Genomic DNA, 20,884 nt, shown 5'->3' with positions numbered 1-20,884 from the left:
GGAGGAAAAGAGAGGCAGAGAGAGGAAGAGAGGAAGAGAAGGAGGGAGGGAGGAGGAAAATATAGTCAGAGTGCATCAAAGCATAAAGGGAAGCATTGTTTCCTTCACTTGTTGCTATAAAGTCCTTGCCCAGGATCAATTTTTAATAAATTATCTTAGGTGTTAGAGGTAAATAATTTATGAAATGCAATAATTTTAAGTTAAAACATTGGTTGATTTGTTCTCTTTTCTTTTTCTTTTCCAGGTAATAAGCCACCCTGCATTATACTGAATGGTATCAACAGGGTTATGCCTGGTATCCAAAGTGATGGTGGATATGTTGAAAGCAAACACTCCTGAAATTAAATGTGCTACAACTTGAGTAAATTCCCCTATGCATTTTTTTCTTACAGACTGTTCATATCTTATACAGATATTATCACAATTCCAAACTGTGCAAGATTTCATGTGTGTACATATATACACACACAGACACATTCGGTCATACGTAAAATATTTGTTTCGAGTGGCTGTCAAAAAATCTTGAAAGCCACCAGTTTAGCAGAAGAAACATGCAACCAATCATACTAGAGTATGAGGGGTGGCCCAAAAGAGGGGTCTGACAGAGTAAAAATTAAGGATGGTTGAAGAGGGACCTGCCCAGTCCTCTTGGGTGAGTTAGGAAGTGACTTGGCAAAGAGCTGGAGAATGAGGAGTCTGGGATAAAGAACATGGGCAGAGTGACCCCAGCAGAAGAAGCAACATGTCCAAAGACCAGGGCACATGACACATTTGGAAAATAATGAGAAGTGCAAAGGGGACGTAGGAGGGGAGGGACAACAGGAAATGACAGAGGATGAGTGAAACACCCAAAGGGAGAGCTTAGGAGTGACCTTTAAGAGATCAAAGCTCCAAAGGGTTGAAGCCACCAGGGGGACCCCACCAGCCCAATCCATACAGGAAAGCTAGGATCCCCACGCACTAGTGTGAAGCTTTGGTGGGCTCCCTAGAAGGGACAGACAGTTCATTCTGGACACACTATATTCTTCCAGAAGCATTCACTGCCATCTTCAGATGGCTGGAAACAGCTGTTGTGGCTTTAGGCTGCTAGTGTCTGTTAAGGTCTCTAAGTCAAGACACTGTATCTGGACTTCAACAGAGTCAGGGTCTGAGGTCACTCTAATCCCCAGGGAACTACTCCCCCAGAAGCCTAATTAGACTCATGGCCTAACTTTATTAATCTAGAAATATCTACTGAGCGCCACAGGGGATATCCTACTTGGGATGGAAAGGGAGGGGAAGGAAAACGTTCTGGCCTTGCAGGGTGGTGTGTGTGTGTGTGTGTGTGTGTGTGTGTGTGCGTGTGTGTGTGTGTAAAGGGAGGGAAAGGAAGACTTCTGGCCTTGCAGGGTGGGGTGTGTGTGTGTGTGTGTGTGTGTGTGTGCTGGAGGGTGTATATGGAGAAAAACAAAATGTACAAAAAACTGTGAGAGGGAATGTCATGGAGGAGGGGTCTGGAGACACGGAAGGATCTGGCCGGTGAAGGAAAAGAGGGAATCGAGGCAGGACAGCTCACTAAGGCAGATACAATGGTGAGAACAAGCTTGCCATATGCAGGGACGAATGAATACCAGAAAATCAAACAGCTGCAGCTGACGAGCTTGATGGCTCAGAATGACTGGGGAGCTCAAGCCCTAGCAGGGGCTCATCACAGCCCATTGTGGGCTCTAATCCTGGCCCCTACCCAGGCTCACTCCTACTCAGACCACTTCCGTTCTCAACCACAACGATGAACAAAAAGCACTGGCAGCCTCTTACCAGGGAGCCAGCAGTGGAGTTAATAAAGCGATATCCCAGGGACTGCCACCAGGCCCAGAACAGGTTGGAAAGAGGAAAACCAGAAAAAGAGAAGGAAAGTAGGTGGGGAGCAAGGGGAGAGAAGGCAGGTGAGAAGTGGGGGAATGGGCAAGAGAAGAATAATGAGAGAGGGAAGGTGGTGGGAGAGGGAAAGTGGGGAAAAGTCTAGAACATGCTCCCGTATCTTACCATGAACCCCAGACTTGACACATGACCAGCCACACCATGTCCTTTATTGAAAGTTCCCTTCAAAGCCTGTCCTTTAGGAAAACCTTCCCTGACTAACCATCAGAAAACAGCCTCCGAGGACAATTGGAACCGCTGACTCGACACAGGGTATTTTGTTGACCTTCCTTTGGTCTCCCAGAGATCCCGGAGGCCATCTTTGCAAACCTAGGCAGTGCGAGTCTCTGCAATGGTAGCTGCCCACAGAACCAGAGTTGCCTCTCTTTACATTTGGATATAAAAGGAAGAGCTGTTGTGGGTTGGGAGCCAGGAGGTACTCCTTTGATGCAGTCCACATTAAGTTATGTAAATGTGGAAGTGTAAATTAAATAAAAAAGAACCCCTCTCTCCCTTCTGATTTCCATTTTTACCACAGCCCCCAGCCAAGCAACCATCACATGGCATTCTTGTAACAACAATAGGGGATTTGTTTAAACCAAGATGCCAAATGGTCATGAATTGCAGAATATATATTTTTAAACAAGTGATTCCCTCCACCCCCCCCCCCACCCCCCGTAACATCCAGAATCTCGCTCTGCACTTGGGGCCAGCTAGCAGCAGCGTGCAGGCTCTGGCTGGCTCCCCAGGACTGCTCGTTTACCTTGCCCTCCCCTGAGGGTATGTGACGGCAGGGCTGCATTTTTATGGTATGCTCCAACTTCCATCCAGCCTTCCTTGGTCTGGAGCTTTGCAAGTGTTTATACTCACACCCACACACAGAAGCTGCCCCGTGGCCCTCCTACTTCAATTTTCCTTTTAAAGTGAAGCCATCTTTGTGCCCTGCTCTGGTGGTTGACCAGTTTACAGGGAACTGACTGAGTCGCCTATGCCCAAAGCAGGAGACCAGGAGCTGTGAGTCTGTCCAGAAAGGGACCAAACGTCCCAGCCATGGCTACAGAGCACATGGGGCTTCCCCTGGAAAAGCAGCTTTTGTTCTAGGGAATGGAATCTGTGCAAACAGGGCCCTAACCGCCTTACCAGGGTTCTGGGTAGGCACTCGGCAAGGCCCAGGCAGTCCGTAGAAGACACCGGGGCACTTCGCAGGTCAGGGCCCAGGCCACAGCCGCCTCGACTCCCCTGGCAAAACCACTGCTCAAGAGGAAACCCACAAGCTCAAGGCCAAGGCTTTGCCTTTTCCTTCCATTAAGGCTCACCTGCCTTTTCAGAGGACCCCCAGGGAGCCTCCCACACCCCCCAGAGGCCCTCATATTTTTCCATCTTTCTATTAGGCATCTTTTTCTCATTAATGTACTAACACTCAAGTTATGTGCAGAGAATGAGGAAAAAGAGACCTTGTGTGGGGCTTGGGATTTGTTCAAAGCCTGGGGAAATCGTTTTAGAGGGTGTATGTTTTTTATTCCTTTTATGAGAGATGCATGTTTCCCCCCCTCTGTGACTTGTTTAAAAGTAAAGTTTAATATGCTGCCAGAGAAATTGCTGGTTAATAACTTAATAAGCTATGTGCTAGGAATTATGGGAGAAAAGTAGTATCCAAGAAAACTTTTATTGTACAGTTTGGGGCTTGGAGGATATATAGCTTCAGTTATTATATAAAATGCTAACAGAAGTCCCCTTTCTTTTCAAACCCTACTTTCTCCCCAGGATTATAAAAAAGGATAAAGAAGTGAGGCGAATGAAAACTTCTGGAAGCTGCATGAGAAGTCTGTATGTAGATCACAAGGTGAGAATTTCCAACAGCCACAGTCAACAGAACTGTGCTAATGTGAACTTGGCAAAGCACACACTTGGAAATTAGCCCTGGCAATAATAGTAATACTGATAATAATAATGTCAACTGCCTTTTATGAAAAGTTTTGTCTTCAAAAAATATTCCTACCTTATCTTCATAAAATTCTTAAGAGGGAAGAAAAATAGGCATTATTATTCCCATTTTTTACAAATCAACAAAGTAGCTCATATAGTTCAAGTGACCTACCCAAGATTAGGGCAAAAACCAAGAAGAGAATCAAGGTTTTCTTGACAAACTGTATCTATGTGTCCCAAACACAATCAGATGCAAAGTGAGACGCCGTGCCAAACAATGAGAGTATTTTGGTTTGCAGCCACATGCTGTGGTGTTGTGTCCTGTAGCCAGTCTGGTGAAAAGCAAGGCTCCGAGCACAGCTGTTCCCGCGAGGGCCAACACAAAGGCCTGTTTTCAACATGGCTGATGATGCTGATAAAGATTTAATCATCTGACAATGGATATTTCCTCTATTTGCTTAGCTCTTCTATACTTTCACACTCATTACACACCACGTGCTTCCTTGCCCACATCGGTTTCCCACCGTCATTTTACAGGTCCCCACTTTACAGATACAAACGGAGTCCCAAAGAAATGACTGGCCCCACAGGGTTGGCTAGAGCTGAACAGGGACCCCAGAACCCAGACCTGCTAACCTTGAGTGGACTCCGTCTCCCCTCAACTCCAGCAGGACGCATACACAGGTCAGAGGCTTTTCCATCTGCCAAGTCCCTCTCAAAGTGCCCCCCCTCTGGTCACCCAGAAACACAGGGCCTTTGGGCTCAGGCGGGGAGCCCTGGAGTAAAATCCCAATACCGCATGGGAAAGTGTTATTTCCAGAGGTGTGTAGGCCAATCCTATCACCAAGGAAGCCTGGGTTATCACTGGCAGCTGAGAGGGAGGAAGGAAGGAGAGCAAAGCTCTGGAGGGTTTCTCTTAAAGCCGCTCCTTCGGTCCATTCATGTAAGACCAGTCCACGGGCCCCAAAAGCCCTCCTGGAGGCGGCCTGAAGTCTGGCCACACGGGACAAACATACCATGGCTGAGTCAGCTCAATATGAGGGCAGAGAAGCAGGAGACCAAGTGAGGTGTAAAGAAGCACTCTGGCCAGGTCTGTGTGTTGCCGGAGAGCCTGCCTTCAGAGTTGCTGACTTCAGTTAAGGGTACTGTCTCCAAAGATCACTACTGAAAAACAGCTGTATGATCCAGGAGAATTAACTTGTTTACATGTTAGAACTTAGTAACACGTTAGCATGATTCGTCGGTCAGATCAAGTGGCAGTGGCAGTCAACTAGCTGAGAACAGATTTCTAAGGAAAGAGGACCTTGAATAGCTAAACGTTTGATGGCAAGAAGGTCTAGAGCATGGGTCCCTGTCCAAGGAGGGCAGCTCCTGAGAGAGGGCGCCGGGACAGCCAAGGGCATGGGGTTGCAGGGTTTGCTACGAGGATGATCAGGCCACAGTAGAAAAAGGAAATGGATCAAGAGGCAAAAAGCAAATTTGCTACTTATGCCCAACTTGAGCCACCTCCAGAGTCAGCCACATCTGTCGAGTAGGAAGAAGTCACCTGCCCTCTTGTGCCTAATTCCTCATCTAGAAATGCTGGCTTGGATTAGATTCTTATTTTGAAATAGGAAGTCAGGATGCTCCTCTTAGTCCCTTTTGGGGCCCCCAATGGCCGTGCGGGTGGGTCTCCAGGCCCCCATCCCAGCTTGCACCTCATGTGTCAGCTCTACTATCTTCAACATCTTGAACTTCCTCTTAAGCTTCTATTTGAAGAAAGGATTCCACTGGACTAGATGATCTCTAAATTCCCTTCCAGTGGTAAATTCCGTGGCTCAATGGTCCTCTTGGCACTGTTGAGAAGACAACAGGCAGGCAGTCTAAAAGGCACACAAGCAGCATCTCTACTCCCCTCACCAGCTGCCCAGGCAGGCAACAGGGCCTTCCGAGGGACAGACAGAGAGCTGGTGGATGGTCATCGGGGAGCTTTTGCTCACCACCAGGAGGGGCTGGAAATTGTGGTGATCACTGGGAGGGGCTGCAAAGATTTAATACACTCCTCAGTGTATCTCATGTGCTTGGAGACAGCAGTGTACTTACCAGTATAAGCTTGAGCTTACTGACTTCCTTTTAACTCTTGGATCAAATCCAAATTCCTCTGGCTGACATTTAAGGCCTGCCACACCTGGTCTCTTACCAAATCTTGCACCGCTCTCCAAAACATAGCGTGTCTCCTTGCAGCTCTCTGCTCTCACTGGTGCACAATATGTCCCATGGATTCTCTTTGGTGTGTCCTTGCACATGCTGTCTACAGTCTTGGCACGCTCTTTTCCCACCACATTTGATGTTTCCCAATCACACCAGTGCTCTAGGACCCATCTCGAATACCTAACTCCCCGAGAAACCAAAGCCTTTCCTGACTATTCCAGTCTACATTCTTCTCTGAATTCTTGTACTTATTCTATGTATTACAGATTTAGAACTTCTTTATGCACGTCACCATTGGTTGTTTCACATGGATAAGCTCTCTTTTCAACCAGACTGAACCATCACTAAACTCTGACAATAGAGACTCCATTATAAATGCCTAAAGTGGTTCCCACAATGCTGAGCACCGTGCTAAGATTCCTTCCTTTGTACTTGGGCAATGAGACCTTCACAATTTATTTAGCAACACAGGCTATCAGTCTAAACTCACTCATTCTCCAATCTAAGAAGATTAACCTTATCTAATAATTACATCTCACCCAGCCTTTAAAGACATTTCCCTCCTCCTAGAAGATTTCCTTGGCACCCCGACCCCACAAGCCGGCTCCTGTACACACTCTGACCTCATTTCAGAATTTGCCAGATTCTTACTTGTTTACAGTTAATTAAATCCATACCTGTCTTATTTACATGGTTTTTGAAACAGGGACCATATCATTCATCTCTATATTCCCCACTGTGTCTACTGCACTGCTTTGTGCTATTTGTGAATCTAAATTGGCTCCAATTCATTGGGAATGGTTCCATGTGTTGATTTATCCAAAAGATGGAACATGTTACATGCTAAAGGAAAAAAAATAAGCCACTATGTTAGTGTTTTACACAATATTATGAAAATGTGTTGAGGACACTTAAAAGCCTGCGCTTCTTTGCAAGCTGAGCAAATGACAACATCGCCCAAATCTTCCAACAGCAATACCTCCATAAGCCAACAGCTACAAGAAGAGCAAAACAGATATTTCTGAGTCCTTTATCAAATTAATTGCCATTTCCAGGTTAGGACTGCAGATTTCTATATTTAAAAAGTAGAAAGCATCAGCAGTTGGCAGCAGAATTCTTGATGTGTAGTTGCATGAAAGGACTATTTTTATTTCTCATTGCAATATGAAGAAGCTTTGATCTTGGGCAACTTGCTCAAAGGCTCAGTTTAATATATTGATCTCTTGTGACTACTTTTACCTGACTAGTTTCCATACGCTCAGCCTGTCAACAAGAAATACCTCATATATTCTCAAGCTTCACTTCTTCTCAGACACCTTATTCCTTCAAGTCTTGACATATTTTTAAAAGGAATATCTAATGAAGAAAATGTTTTGCACTCTGTCCATTGGTTTGGTTTGAAATGCGCTAACTGAATGGTTCTGTTTTTTAAAAATACAAACAGGATTTCATCCTGAGATATCTTAACCTTAAATATTTCTGAGCAGTCTGAAAGAGAAGCGAACAAATGTCAACAAGCTTGAGTCTGAAATACACCAACTTCATTTCTCTCATCTTTCAAATATGCATGAGGTGCAAGGAGACTTGAAGTAGGCCGAGCTGAAGGACTTAGAGTGGTCCTAATGGGAATCTCCCTCCTCCATAAAATCTGGGGGTTGAAAGAAAAGCAATGTTAAAAAAGAGGGGGCGGGAGGGGAGTACTGGGAAAACTTTTACTTTGGAAAAAAAAAGAAAGAAAGAAAAAAAGCGAAGAAGAAACAAACCAAAAAAGCAAAAACCCAACCCCCAGCAATGCCCGGAAACTTGCAATGTAACTAACCATCCCTGTTCAGACTTGCTTCCCTTACAGTTTTGGCAGGGACCACAAATGATAGCCTTAAAATGCCACATGAGCATCAGAATATTTTAACAATCCTTCTTGACTGGATGTATTTCAACATTTCAACTGGATGCATGGGAGTGAAACAGCAACCTGCAGCTGTGGCAAAGGGCTGAGGCCTCTCTTCATTTCGAGCAGTTGCGAAAGGAGGACCTCTTCCTTCAGGAGGGGAGCGGCCCAGGAGGCACGAGGGGTTTGCGAAGGGCGAAGGAACAGTGGGAAAATGGAATGAGACCTAAACCCCAGTATTTCTCCCCGGGGAGGTGCAGGCTCTTGAGGGGATCAATCTGGCGGTTAGAACATAGATGCTGTCTTCAGCTGTGAAGCAAAACAGAATCCCAAACCAGAGCTTCTGCAGCTGGCCACAGACCCCCCTGGGGAAGGACTGGGATTGCTGCACAAAAGCCAGACCCAGCTCTGTCTCTATAAGCATATTTTCCTCACACATTTAAGTCCAAGGCCTTCAAGGAGCTTACCACTCCTCTTAGTTGGGCCCAGGAACTAAGAAAATGGGGAGAACGATGAGAGTATGGACAAGGGGGTGGACAGGGAAGGAGACGCACAAGTGGCTGGAGGTATGTATTGGAGAGATGGAGGCGTGGACGAGGAGTTCACGGAGGGAACAGGGGGTGTCAGGAGCACTGATGGGGAAGCTGTATTGGGAGGATCATAGAGCTAATACTTTTTGCAAATGAGAATCAACTTGGGGTAACAAATCATTAGGTCTAGTACAAAGAGTAGTCTTCAACAAACATTAGTGCCCTCCACCATTTCTTCTCCCCATCAGGATGCTTTTACTCAAAAATTTATTGCCCAAGGTTGCTTTTCTTGTAACCTTGGGACATGTTCTTGTATTCCTGAGAGCCTGTTTTTCTCACCAGAATATCAGACTGCTATTTTCAAAACGATAATACTCTCTGCACGCCAACAAGCACTGGTCCTACCCTAGGCACTGAGGCCACTGGGATGGCTGACTGGACAAAGGAGTGTGGGCTCCCCATAGAAAGTGCTGGGGCCATACAGCCTCTCCATGCAGGGCATCCCAGGTAGATGGGGAAAGAATTCGGGGCCGACCCCTTTAGTGGTCTTAGCCTTTTCCTGTGTCCCCAAGCTCTGGCCTTTGAGAATGAGGGTGTAAAGGCAGGAGTATTTCAAAGGGGCACAGTCAGGATGACCACAGTGAACCCTGGCCCTCAAAATATGTACTGTGTCCCAGAACCAGCAGCATCAGAACTGCATGAGAACTCGTCAGAAATGCAGGATCTTAGGCACCAGCCCAGACCTACTGAATGAGAGTCTTCATTTTAAGGAGATCCCCATGTGATCATGTGCACATGAAGGTCTGAGGAGCACGGTTCTCGACAATGCTTAAGCGCTGTCATTCAAAGGCCTTGACAAAAACACTGGACAGATGGCGGCAAGGGGGCTCGAGCAGAAAGAGCCCCACAAGAAGCAGGGAACTAAGTCCTCAACAAATGTTAACTGTTATCAGATAGGATCTTACCCTTGCCCAAACAAATTCCCCAACCGCTCTGGGCGGCATTTTCCCATATGCATGGGGATGGGAGTGGACTGCAAGAAACTTCAGGATTCCTTCTAGTTCTAAAGTTCGAGGTCTATGATTCAATTTGACAAGACTCTGTTTTGTCGCCCTCTCTACACTGAAGTTTGGTTTTTAATAGATAGTTGCAGTATTTAATACAGCTTGGCATATGGTAGGGCTCAATAAGTATTTGTTGAATTAAGTGATACAGATATGAGTCTATTCTCTTCAAGCTGCCCCTCAAAAAACAAAAATGAGCCATAAGCTTCCAGGACAGTAGACCACACCAGAGTGTCAGGTCTAACTGGCACTTTTCAGGGCAACTGACATAACTTAAAATATCTTGCTAAGGCAGCTTTTAAGTAATCTACCTCGGAAATTCACTCGTGTATGAAACTACACAGTGGCGTGGCCCCTCATTCTGGCCCATCTGTGGAATCGAAAGTGTTAACGACTGTATCTCCTGGGTAGCAGGCTGGAGGGATGGTCATTCCATCTTTCTTGAATGAGTCTGTGGCCTCCGAAGAAAAATCCAAGTGCCCTCTAACACGGGCTATTTCACTCAACGCTCATCCTTCATCTTCTCTCTCAAGGAGATGGGAGACACAAGGAGGCACAAGGACACATCAGTAGTTCTCAATCCGACTGCATTTTAGAATCTCCTGGAGAGTTTTAAAACTACCAGTTCTTGGGTCACACCCTCAACCAAAAAAAAAAAAAAATCAGAAACTCTGGAGGTGGGACCTGGCATCAGGTTTGAAGACCTCTCCAGATGATTCTAATATGCAGCCATCAGCATTAAAAACTGCTGTCTGGAGTAAAAACTCACCATCAGCCAATCTGGGCACTTAACAAATGCCAATACCCAGAGTCACAAACTCCAGAACTCTTTCCAGCTTGTAAAAGTACAACTCTGTGCCCATTAAACACTATCTCCTCGTTCCCTTTCCCCCAGGCCCCAGCAACCACCATTCTATTTTCTGTCTCCATGAATGGGACCACTCTCAGTACCTTACAGAAGTGGAATCACACAGTAATTGTCTTTTTGTGACTGGCTTATTTCACTTAGCATGATGTCCTTGAGGTCATCCATGTTGTAGCCTGTGTCAGGATTTCCTTCCTTTTTAAGGCTGAATCATATGTTGTCCATATATACCACACTGTTGACCCCTTCATACATCAACAGACACTTAGGTTACTTCTACCTTTTGGCTGTTGTGAATAAATGCAGCTATGAACAGGGGTGTAGAGATATCTCTTCAAGACTCTGCTTTCAATTCATTTGGGTCTATACCCAGAAGTAGAATTGCTAGGTCATAATGTATTGCTATTTTTAATTTTTTGAGGAAACGCCATACTATTTTCCAAAGTGGCTATACCATAAAGAGTTTTTAACAATAATAGCCAATACTTCCATGATACTGTTAAGTGAAAAAAGTAAGCTCTAACTTATATATATGATAAAGCCGCAACAATGTTAAAAAAAAAGGCACAGGAGAAAAGATGAAGTGAGTATATACAGAAAATTGTGAACTAACAAGTGACTTCCACTGGATGTTGGTAAGAGCAGACTGACATTCTCTTCTTTTCCAAATTTCATACTTGCCTAACTTTCTATGATAGGCATACACTACGCTGACGACTGAGAAAAAAAAGGTGAAAAAAAATTTAGTAGGGCACATTTTTCTTCCTGGTCATCGCATCATCCGTTGCACTTAGCCTGATGGTTCACTGAGTTCACCGCCTTTATCTGAAGGAAAACACACACACGCACTTCTTCCTTTTATAACCAAATTGATTTCTGAAAAATTTTAAGCCCAATATAATAATAATTCCAACTCTCGCTCAAAATAATAAGTCTTTTCTCCTCTTAGGGCTCCTTGACAGGGCTTTCAAAGTCCTTCCCGTTTAGGCAGGGCCTGTGGTCCAGCTGGGGCAGCAGAGCTGGAACCGGCCGTCAGCCGGGGAGCCGGGGCGCTGCCGAGTGCCCTCGTGGGGTGCCTGAGGCCAACCTCTCCACACCCGCCACCCGCCTCATGTGCGCCTCTGCCTGTGGCCTGGGTCAGCTTCGTTTTCCTTCAGTAGCTGCTGAACTGTCCTCACACCGTGAGAGAAGACACTGACCTGAACCGAGGAGGGAGGGATGGAGGCAAAAGGGGAAGGAAGGAACGTGAAGGATTAACGAGCTGATTTCCATAAAGGCTTTGACATCTTGGAATGAAAAGCGGCCTGTAAGAGCAGAAGCCCAGGCCTCTACTCAGGCCATGTTGCCAGCTGGCCGTTCATCACCAAAAATTCCCCAGCAGTTCCATGGCTATTGCTTAACCACCTCATATAAATCCCAATTAATCTTGCAAAGTCAAAACATAAATATATGACAAAAGTCTTTATTTTATGTGCCCTCAATTTCAGGGTCAAAATTTACAAAACCGAATTGGTTATCCAGTGGCTCCAATGAACTTTTTTTTTTTTTTTAAACCTTCTTTGGGAATAAAAAGACAAATAAATGACACCCTCACTAATGTGTATGTACTTATTGGACTGAATGAACTCAGGCTAATGATCAAATAAATTGTAGAAGAAAAAATGTGTTGGTGCTAAAATTTAAACTACCTTTTTTTTTTTTTGGCAGTAACATTAATGTTTCATAGCTTATACTCAAAAGATACAGAAAATCCTTAGTAGGCACAAAGGAACATTTATTTGTCTTTCATATGTAAATTGCTAGGGACATAAAAGAGCCTCTTGAGCAGTGGAACTGGGAATACTCCACATTGCAATGTCTTTCATGGGAAAGGCAGGTGATAATGTGAACACAGTGGTCGGCTTCGAGAAGGGCCCATTAGGACCCAGAATGGGCTCATGTGAGCATGGAGGTATTAGTGCAGACACTCACCTCCCAGGGCAACAACCTCAAAGGACCTCAGGGACCAGGCAGGCATGTCTCACAGGACAGGCTGAAGCTTCATCATTTATATTCAGTGCTTTCCTTTCCTATTCAGGAACCTCAAGGTTATCATGTCAATGATGTGGATAATAGAGAAAAACTAATATGTGGCTTTGGAATGGATGGCCCTCCGGCAGTGTGTTTTCCTCCCAAACTTTATTTCAGGCTCTGAACACATCCTGATTAATATAGTAAAAGTGCCTTGGGAGCAAGAGGAAGCCCGGTGTTAGGAACCACCTACAGACCACCCACAAAGTATAAAGTTCACACTTGGATCATAAAGAGTCGACTGTACTGGAAACATAAAAATGGCTTTCCTGGACTCTCGGCAAGGAAGGTGGAAACACAGTGAATTGCAGTGATTCATGCTTTTGTTTTCTAGTGCTGAAAAATCATGGAGAAAAATTAGAGAAGGTGTGTGTGTGTGTGTGTGGGTGGTGGTGGTGATGATGCTGAAAGCCTAATTGAAAAATTGCAATAGAAACCAGAAGTAAAGTTAAAAGAGGACGGGAGGACCTCTCCAGCTGAAGAAGAGGCTGATGGCACTCGGTCATCCATCTTCAGGCACTGACTGCAGAGCATGAAGGTCCATTCAGACGGCTGGCTGTGACACCATCTCCTCCTTCCCATCCAACAAGAAGGAATGGGCTCAGGAAGCCAGCAGATGATGACTTTCTATGAAACCCATGAAAGGGCAGCAGCCTAAGGGGGCAGAAACACCTTTATAGCACTTGCAGAACAGGAAATTTAGGATTCTGTCTTGGGGCGGGCCTGGCTGGAAGCAGAGATTTCAATAGGATGGTTCCTGGAGAGTCCTGACTTCCTGATCCCTAGACACAACAGCTAGGAAGACCTGGCCTGCTATTGATAAACAGATGAGAGCACACATGTGATCACAATTCCCTATTCTCCCAAGAAAGGCAGCTTAGGGGAGTTATCTAAAAGCCACACAGAAGGCAAATGATACTAGGCTCAGAGAAGCAGTTTATGGTCAATCAACTCCTGCTCTCTACATAAGAGAGAGAAAACACAAACTGGTCTAAAAATGAGAGTTAACCATCACTTTACTGGCATTTCAGACATGAGAGAATTTCCCCATCAGTATCCCTGCCCAGAGCTAGAGGTGCTTAGACAAGACATGGAGACTCACACATCCACACACCGAGAAATCCTTCAATGGCTCTCTTTCACCAAGAGGTTTCCTTGAGGAGCTGTCACTGTGTGGCCTCCTTGGATTTCCACAGCCTCATGTACCTTCTACCGGTTCCAGAAGAGCTAACTTCTTTATTGCTCTCCATACTCGCCATGCCATTTCACACAGCCATGTCTTTGCCACTGACATGACCAGCGCCCAGAATGCCCTCCCTGCCCGGGCTGCTCGCTGAAATGCTACTCATCTCTTCTTTTTTTTTTTTTTTTTTTAAGATTTTATTTATTTATTTGACAGAGAGAGAGAGACAGCGAGAGAGGGAACACAAGCAGGAGGAATGGGAGACGGAGAAGCAGGCTTCCCGCCAAGCAGGGAGCCCGATGTGGGCCTCAATCCCAGGACCCTGGGATCATGACCTGAGCCGAAGGCAGACGCTTAATGACTGAGCCACCCAGGCGCCCCGAAATGCTACTCATCTCTTGATGGCCCTTCCCTGCCCCTCCTCTGGGCTACTCCTGTGCTTAATACACACATTTGTTATTTCCCTTGCCACGTGCGGTGGAAATTATTTATTCACACATCTTTCTCACCTCCTGGATATGAGTTCCTTGAAGCCAGAGCTCTATCTCTATCTTTGCATCCCTTCCACCTCCTAACACAAAGGTCAGCTTGCAGCCCATGTTCAACAAGACTTTGTTTGATTACAGTGACTTGCGGGCCTGTACTGCCCGTTTCCTGCCTTCCCACATGAGGTGGGGAACCAACAAAAGTGAACGCAAGTACATTTTTTTGACAAACGAAAAGGCTGCTATGTTAGGAAACCCATACACTGATTTCTAATCGAGCGCAAGATACTCTGGCATGGAATGTGGTAGCCTGTGGGCCTCTACTGGACCTCTTGTGCTGGAACTTACAGAGGACAGACTGGGGGGCCCTTGCAGTATACTGTCCTACCAATATCAGAGACCTGCAACATGGATTTTGAACACATTGTTACAGAGAGGACTCCCTGTGTACTGAATGAGAGATTCTTTTTATTCCATAGCATAGTTCACATAGCAAATGTCCTAAATTCTAGAATAAATGAACAATGGCCGGAATGAAAAAATAAATGTATCCACCCTCCTGTGCTTTCATTATTCAAGCTATTCTACTGCCTACTTAAAAAGGGGGCAACTTGCATGTCTTTTTCTTATTCACACCCTACCAGTCTCTCTGTGCCTGTTCAAGTCTTACCCCAATCTCTAACTGCCGTGTGGCACCTAAGAGTTTGTACCACATCTGACACAGGGCTGGGCACATGGCAGGTATTAATAAAAACAAGCTGGCTGGTGGACCGATAAAAAGCCATATTACATGCCCCCCAGCCATACAGCAGTTTCAGAAAAACTGTCAAGAAAATATTTTTCTTTCTTTACCACAACCCGAAGTTCTAAAAAGATAAATACACCAATAAGTTTAGAAAACGCATGCCAATGACTTTTAAAACTCCCACAACTAGAAACAGCCATTCTCCAATGTATTCCTAACCCCTGATAACTCCTTGCTCATGTGGGGTTTTAACATACCTCTCGGCCAGCCAGAGTTTGGCCCTCGTACAAACAGCAACGTCAGCCAGCAGCTGCTGAAAGTATGCATTCAGTCTGTATTTGGAGTCTGTGCAGGCTTCTAACAAATGAAAAACCTAAACCAGAAAAGAGAAAAAAGCAATATCCTGCTGTGAAAATATATTTTTCCTCAATGTTCAGTTCCTCCCTGTTAGGTTTCCTCAAAATATTCCCCTCAAAGAAAACAGACACCTGTAGAATGTGGCTCTGGTCTCCATGCAGGAAGCAAGCTGGTTTTGGGAGGACGCAGCAAGGGACAAGAAACCTGTGCCCTTAATTCCTACCTCTGCTCTGGGTCCCCTGCGCAATTCCAAACAAGGGTGACTGACTACTCAGTGACCGAACACTCATTTGATACAAGAGCTTATTCGTTACAACAGCCTAGAAAATGATTTTAGCAAAGAAAGGCAAACATCTTGCTCTAGGTGAGCAGTCTCATATGAAAAAAAAATGTACCTTTTCAAGTCAAAGTCTTACTGCAGAGGAAAAATCAGCAGTCTCAGAGTCCAAATTGGTTTGTATGTTGGGTTTATCAGAACCATCTTGGCCAAAGCAGCAGGCCACGATGATGTCTACCTACCTTTGCAAACGCGAGACAGTGATGTTTGTAAACGATCTCGATTTTTTTTCGCAGTTCCCCACTGAGACATGCGGAAGCAGCAAAACGGACACAACCTATTCTCACGCTGACATGACATTATGTATGAGAATTGAGCAGAGAAAGACAAATCCTCTAGGTGCCTCTATTTAGAATGAAGGCCACAGATCCAGCAGACACATGACCGTGCGTGCTCGCGCCCGTGTGTGTGTGTGTGTGTGTGTGTGTGTGTGCGCGCGCGTGTGCGGCTCATGCAAGCATGTCGTGGATTCACACTCCGTGATGACACCAACAACACTCTGTGAGGAGTATAAACCTGCAGCGGAGAGAGAGGACTAAGGCACAGATGAGATCCTCTGACCTTAGCCGGCGCCAAGGAGTACGAGGACGCATGGCAGAGAGCTCCTGCAGTCTCCTCATCTCAATCAAGCGGAGACGGTGGGCGGAGCAAAGCTAGTACGCATAAACACACCGAGAACTTGGAAAGTCCATTTTAGTAATCAGTTTGGTTCCCTCCCCTACTGTATCCTTCGCCAGAGCTACAGGTGACTCTTTCAAAGCGACAAGATTCAATTTTTTCCTCTCTTCCTCTCCTGCCGATGAGGAGCCTAAGTGAGAGTTAAATAGGGAAGTGAATAAGTACAAAAAGCAGGAGGCCAAGATAAAAGAGATCCAGAATCATCAGAGCCTGAACGGGAATGAGCTAGCAGTTTTCCTGGGTCAGACATCTGCAGTTACCAACAACAAATATACCCAGAGCACCTCTGTTTAGAGAATTAAAAAAAAAAATTGTGATTATTATATGTAACTGTTATTATTATTTATTTAATTTTGGGGGGGGGTCTAAACAGACGTAATTGTATAGGAGACTGCACATAAGTCCCGATGTGGAGACTGAAAATGCTTTCTCTAATAATGGATCTGTTATTTCAGAGGCAACAGATCAAGTATCACTACTTCACCACACCCCCGCAGGGACCCACACCGCAGGTCGTGAAGTCTGGAGGAATGGGTCTGGCTGGGGCTTCTGTTCTTATGTGGTGACTGCCAGAGTGAAAAAACACACCTCCCTTTGCTTGAATCCCCACTACCCTGAAAGAGTTGTCAAAGTCACTGGGCCTTGCTTTACTTCTCTCCACAGCTGCAAAAAACCAACCACCAGGGCTTTTCATGGTGTCACAGGATCGTAATTAATCAGCAGACACCAGCAAAATACATGAGCGTGGAATTTACTTGTAAAGAAAGCTGTGAGATTTTCAAATGCCTCTCATTTAGAAGCAATCACCTCAAAAATAACTCCTGATGGATGTTTAAACTTAGTCCTATATTTGCTCACCTTACTTGGCAAAAACAAGGCTGTTTTTGAAACGCTTGGTAGCTCTGGTTTATGAAAATCAACCTCCAGGTCCATCAATTCAGTCACCTTGGGCACAACCCAGACAACAATTGTGATCCTGGTTATTCATCAGGAACAGAGAGCGATCTATTTACATGGGACAACTGCAGAGGGAGGTACACTTATGAGAACCACGGTGGAAAGAAACATGGAGGAGAGACAGAGCGAGAGAAGTGAAAGACAGGGTCACAGAAGTCAAGGGAAAACCGGGCAGGGAAGGGGAGGACGGGGAAAAGACGGGGGTGGGGGGAGGAAAGAAAAGTTTTGCAAGCCCATGTCTGAAACAAGTGACTGTGTTTGAGATCATTTCTTTTTTGAGAAAATTAATGACTATATTTGAATACACAGCCACCTTCCCATGACATTTAGAGGGTCTGTTTTAATTTGTCCAAGAAAAATGAGGCCATCCTTTGGTGTGAAGTCCAGAGGTGGGCCAGGCCTCTGGAACTACAATCCAAGGTCAGGTCCAGGAGCACCAGGCAGCCAGCTTCCAGGAAGGGTCATTTGTCCATCAGCTCGGAAAAGACGGCGGGAACAAGGCAGTTCCTCCTCCTTTCCCCCTTCTCTGAAAGTTCTGGTCCAGGAGAACCTCTGGGCTAGGAGTGTGGTCTAGGCCAGCCTGGGATAATTTGCAAACAGCCTGTAATACAGGACTGCACGAACCAAACAGAAACCGAAGCTGCGCGACCAACGGAATGCATGGGAGAGCTCCAAGAAGTGAAGTGTTACTTTAGGTCTCCCAGATTTGCAATAGGATTCAAATATTCAGTCCACAAATACTTAGTAAACAACAATTACTACCAGGCGCTGTCCCAGGAGCTGTGGCACAGAACACAGGAGCGCCTGCTCCCCGCAGCTTACACTCTAGTCACGGATAAGCGGAAAATCCACAGCTTCCCTGCCCCTGCCTGGTCTCGATTTAGAACCTGCATGGCGGCATCACCATCACTGTCCTCTTATGCTTGACCTCACCCTTGACCAAGCCCAGCACACAGCCGGAATGCAACGAGCATGTGCTGAATTGATTTCACTTTGTGGTGCCTCTTCCTATACTGACTCTGCCTGTAGGACACATGCCCTTGGGTTTGGGGAGCTCCCGCAACCCCAGGTAAGGAGTGGGGACATAGCTGAACAGCACCGCACTCCTCTCTGCAGCAGGGAGAGGCCAGGTCAGTGGCGGGGATGCAGCCCTGCGGGAGGAGCGCACGCTCGGGAGCCAGGTGCATATGGGTGTAAACCCAGTTACTAGCTATGGGGCTTGGGGCAACTTATTTAACCTCTGCTTCCTCACGGTAAACAGTACGTAACAGTCTCTGGCTTGTAGGACTATAGAGAGATTTAAAGGAATATATAGTACTTGGCACCCACTAGGCACCTGATAAAAATGTTAGTTCTCTTCCTTTTTCTGTCTGCCCCCTCCCTTTAGCCCCCATTCCAAAAATAAACATTCAGAGAAGGCTTTGCAGAAAAAAGTAATATTCCTATTTAACCCTTAAACAAATCTGGTCAGAATCTGGGGAAGACCATGCAAGCAGAGAAGAAACTGAATTATAAAAAAATGTTAAAGGGTATTAAAATAACAGTATTGCCAACAAAAAGAATAAACCTTAATGTAAACTATGGACTTTAGTTAATAATGATGTGTCAATACTGGTTCATTAATTGTAACAAGCATACCACTCTAATGCAAGATACTAATAACGGGAGAAAACTGGGGAGGAAAGGAATATATGGGAACTCTCTGTACTACCTGCACAGTTTTTCTGTGAATCTGTGATTGTTCTTAAAAAATCCTATGAATGGAAAGAAAATACAAGGACTGCTCAGGGGATAGCAAGTAGCTGTGTGTGGCGAGAGCACAGCCAGGGTGTGTGCAGGGTGGTAAGGGACACAGCTGCAAAGAGAGGCTGGGTTGGAATGAGAAGGATCAGCGCTCACATAATCAGATCTGTAATGTGGAAAGGAAAGGCCAAGACAGTGTGGAGGCTGGATAAGAAGGGGCAGGATGACCAAGACTGCTGTCAGTCTAGACTACAGGTGGTCAGGGTCAAAGCCAGAAGCTGAAAGCCAAGGATGGCGGTGGGCCCAAAGCGGCTGCAGATGTTTTCTTTGACCTGCACAGTATTTTTCAACCTGCCACTTACGAATTGGGAGATTTCACACCAAAATCATCCTGATTTCCAACTTCTTTTGAAAAATCAGAAGACCTGGGGACCGCGGGCCCACACTCCTGTGGGGCAACAGGCACCTGCGGGGGTGGGTTCACCATGGGACTAAGGTGGAGTGTCAGCGTCATTTATCACTGCTTTCTTGCCCTTTTTTTTTTTTTTTTTTAACTTTTGGAGAATCAAGAGGAAAATGAAGTATTTACTGAACCCAAATCTCTATCAAAAGTTTAGAAACAAAGGATTGGACCAAGAGGGAGGGCTGTGTGTTTCTAACAGTTCCCCTTTATTCACTCATCTGCCCGTGCTGGTAGGACTTTGATTTTGTGAGAGCCCCAATCTAGATGGTAAAATGGAGAGGAAAAGGATACACTTGAGAGACATTTTAGAAGCTGAAGAAGCAGGATTTGGCGACGTGGAGTTTAAAGTCAGAAAAGAGCCTTTTCACTCAGGCAGCTGGTGATGGAAAGCCATCGTCCAAGACAGGGACCACAAGGGAATATGCAGGTTTGGGAATGAGGGAAGGGGACCTCAGGAGTTTGGTTAGGAACATCCGCGTGATGATTGCTCTAGTCAGGGGTAATTTATCTTGCATAGCAAGAATTCTTTTGGGAGTGAAAAGGAGCTCTATGAATGACCACTATGGGATGAAGCAGGGCAGTGGGTTGCCTCTAGCTTCTGCAGGCCCTTAAGAGAAAGACTAGAGTGGACTCAGAGGTGTCTTTGGCAAAAAAAAGCAGCAGAAAGCTTTGCTGACTTAAGATGGTTGTGACCCAGTCAGAAAGAGAGCACATGCCAACCGTCAAGTGCACACCAGCAGCACCGCCCATGACTATCGCAGGTAATGCGACCGCTAGGAGATGCCCTCAGCAGGGGAGGCCGGGCAGCAGTGGGGAGTGGGTCAGCGTTCTTGCCCCTGAGATGCAAGCCCTGAAGAATCTCCGGGAGGACCGAAGGAAAGTCTAGAGAACCTGGAAGCAGTTACTCTTTGCCCAGCCCCAGCCCCACTCTAAACGCAGAGACTCGGGGGAGTCCCCAAGCATCTGTGTAAAGCACGGGGTCCATGTGGGCAGCTTTGAATCTTAAAAGTGACTCCACAAGAGCAAATGTAATGCTCTTTGAATAAATGCCACAGGCCTAAAAAAGTCATGAGGCAGATCCCTGAAAAAACTTGCACTGCACCAGTAAAATATGTCTGGTTTATGCTGCTAGACGAAAATAGTGACCTGTGTTAGACAAGATCAAGATGATATATGGCTGTTTGGGAATGCAACGCTGAGATGGGTTTTCCTCTTCACCAAGCATGGCTTCCAGGCAATTTTCCCCCTTATAAAATCAACAGCAGCTGAGCTCCAGAAACAGCAGGATCCAGCAATAACAGGCCCAGGTTAGGCAGGCCGTGAAAAAGGACAACTCCAAAGAGAAAAAAGATGCCCATTTCAGAGGTCAGATACAAAGGAGCTCCATGTATCGTAATCATTAACAATCAAACTCTGAAGATCAAGGAATCTATCCACTTTTTGCAACTGTATTTTCTTAAAAACAAATCCCCTTCTTCTTCTTTTACAGCATGCAGACTTTGGA

At 45.7% G+C, this 20,884-nt stretch overlaps 1 protein-coding gene across 2 annotated transcripts in view; it reads right to left on the bottom strand.

Annotated features, from left to right (window-relative positions):
• Nucleotides 1-20,884, bottom strand: part of THADA (THADA armadillo repeat containing) — a 320,063-nt gene that overhangs the window by 83,524 nt on the left and 215,655 nt on the right. For both annotated transcript variants that reach the window (XM_078056617.1, XM_078056616.1), the window contains one exon: nt 15,103-15,218. In XM_078056617.1, coding sequence (XP_077912743.1) covers nt 15,103-15,218 — 116 coding nt within the window. The remainder of the gene's footprint in view (nt 1-15,102; nt 15,219-20,884) is intronic.

The sequence above is a fragment of the Halichoerus grypus genome, chromosome 10 (genome assembly GCF_964656455.1).
Source record: "Halichoerus grypus chromosome 10, mHalGry1.hap1.1, whole genome shotgun sequence".
Classification (NCBI taxonomy): domain Eukaryota; kingdom Metazoa; phylum Chordata; class Mammalia; order Carnivora; family Phocidae; genus Halichoerus; species Halichoerus grypus.
This window is presented reverse-complemented; position numbering and strand designations above follow the sequence as displayed.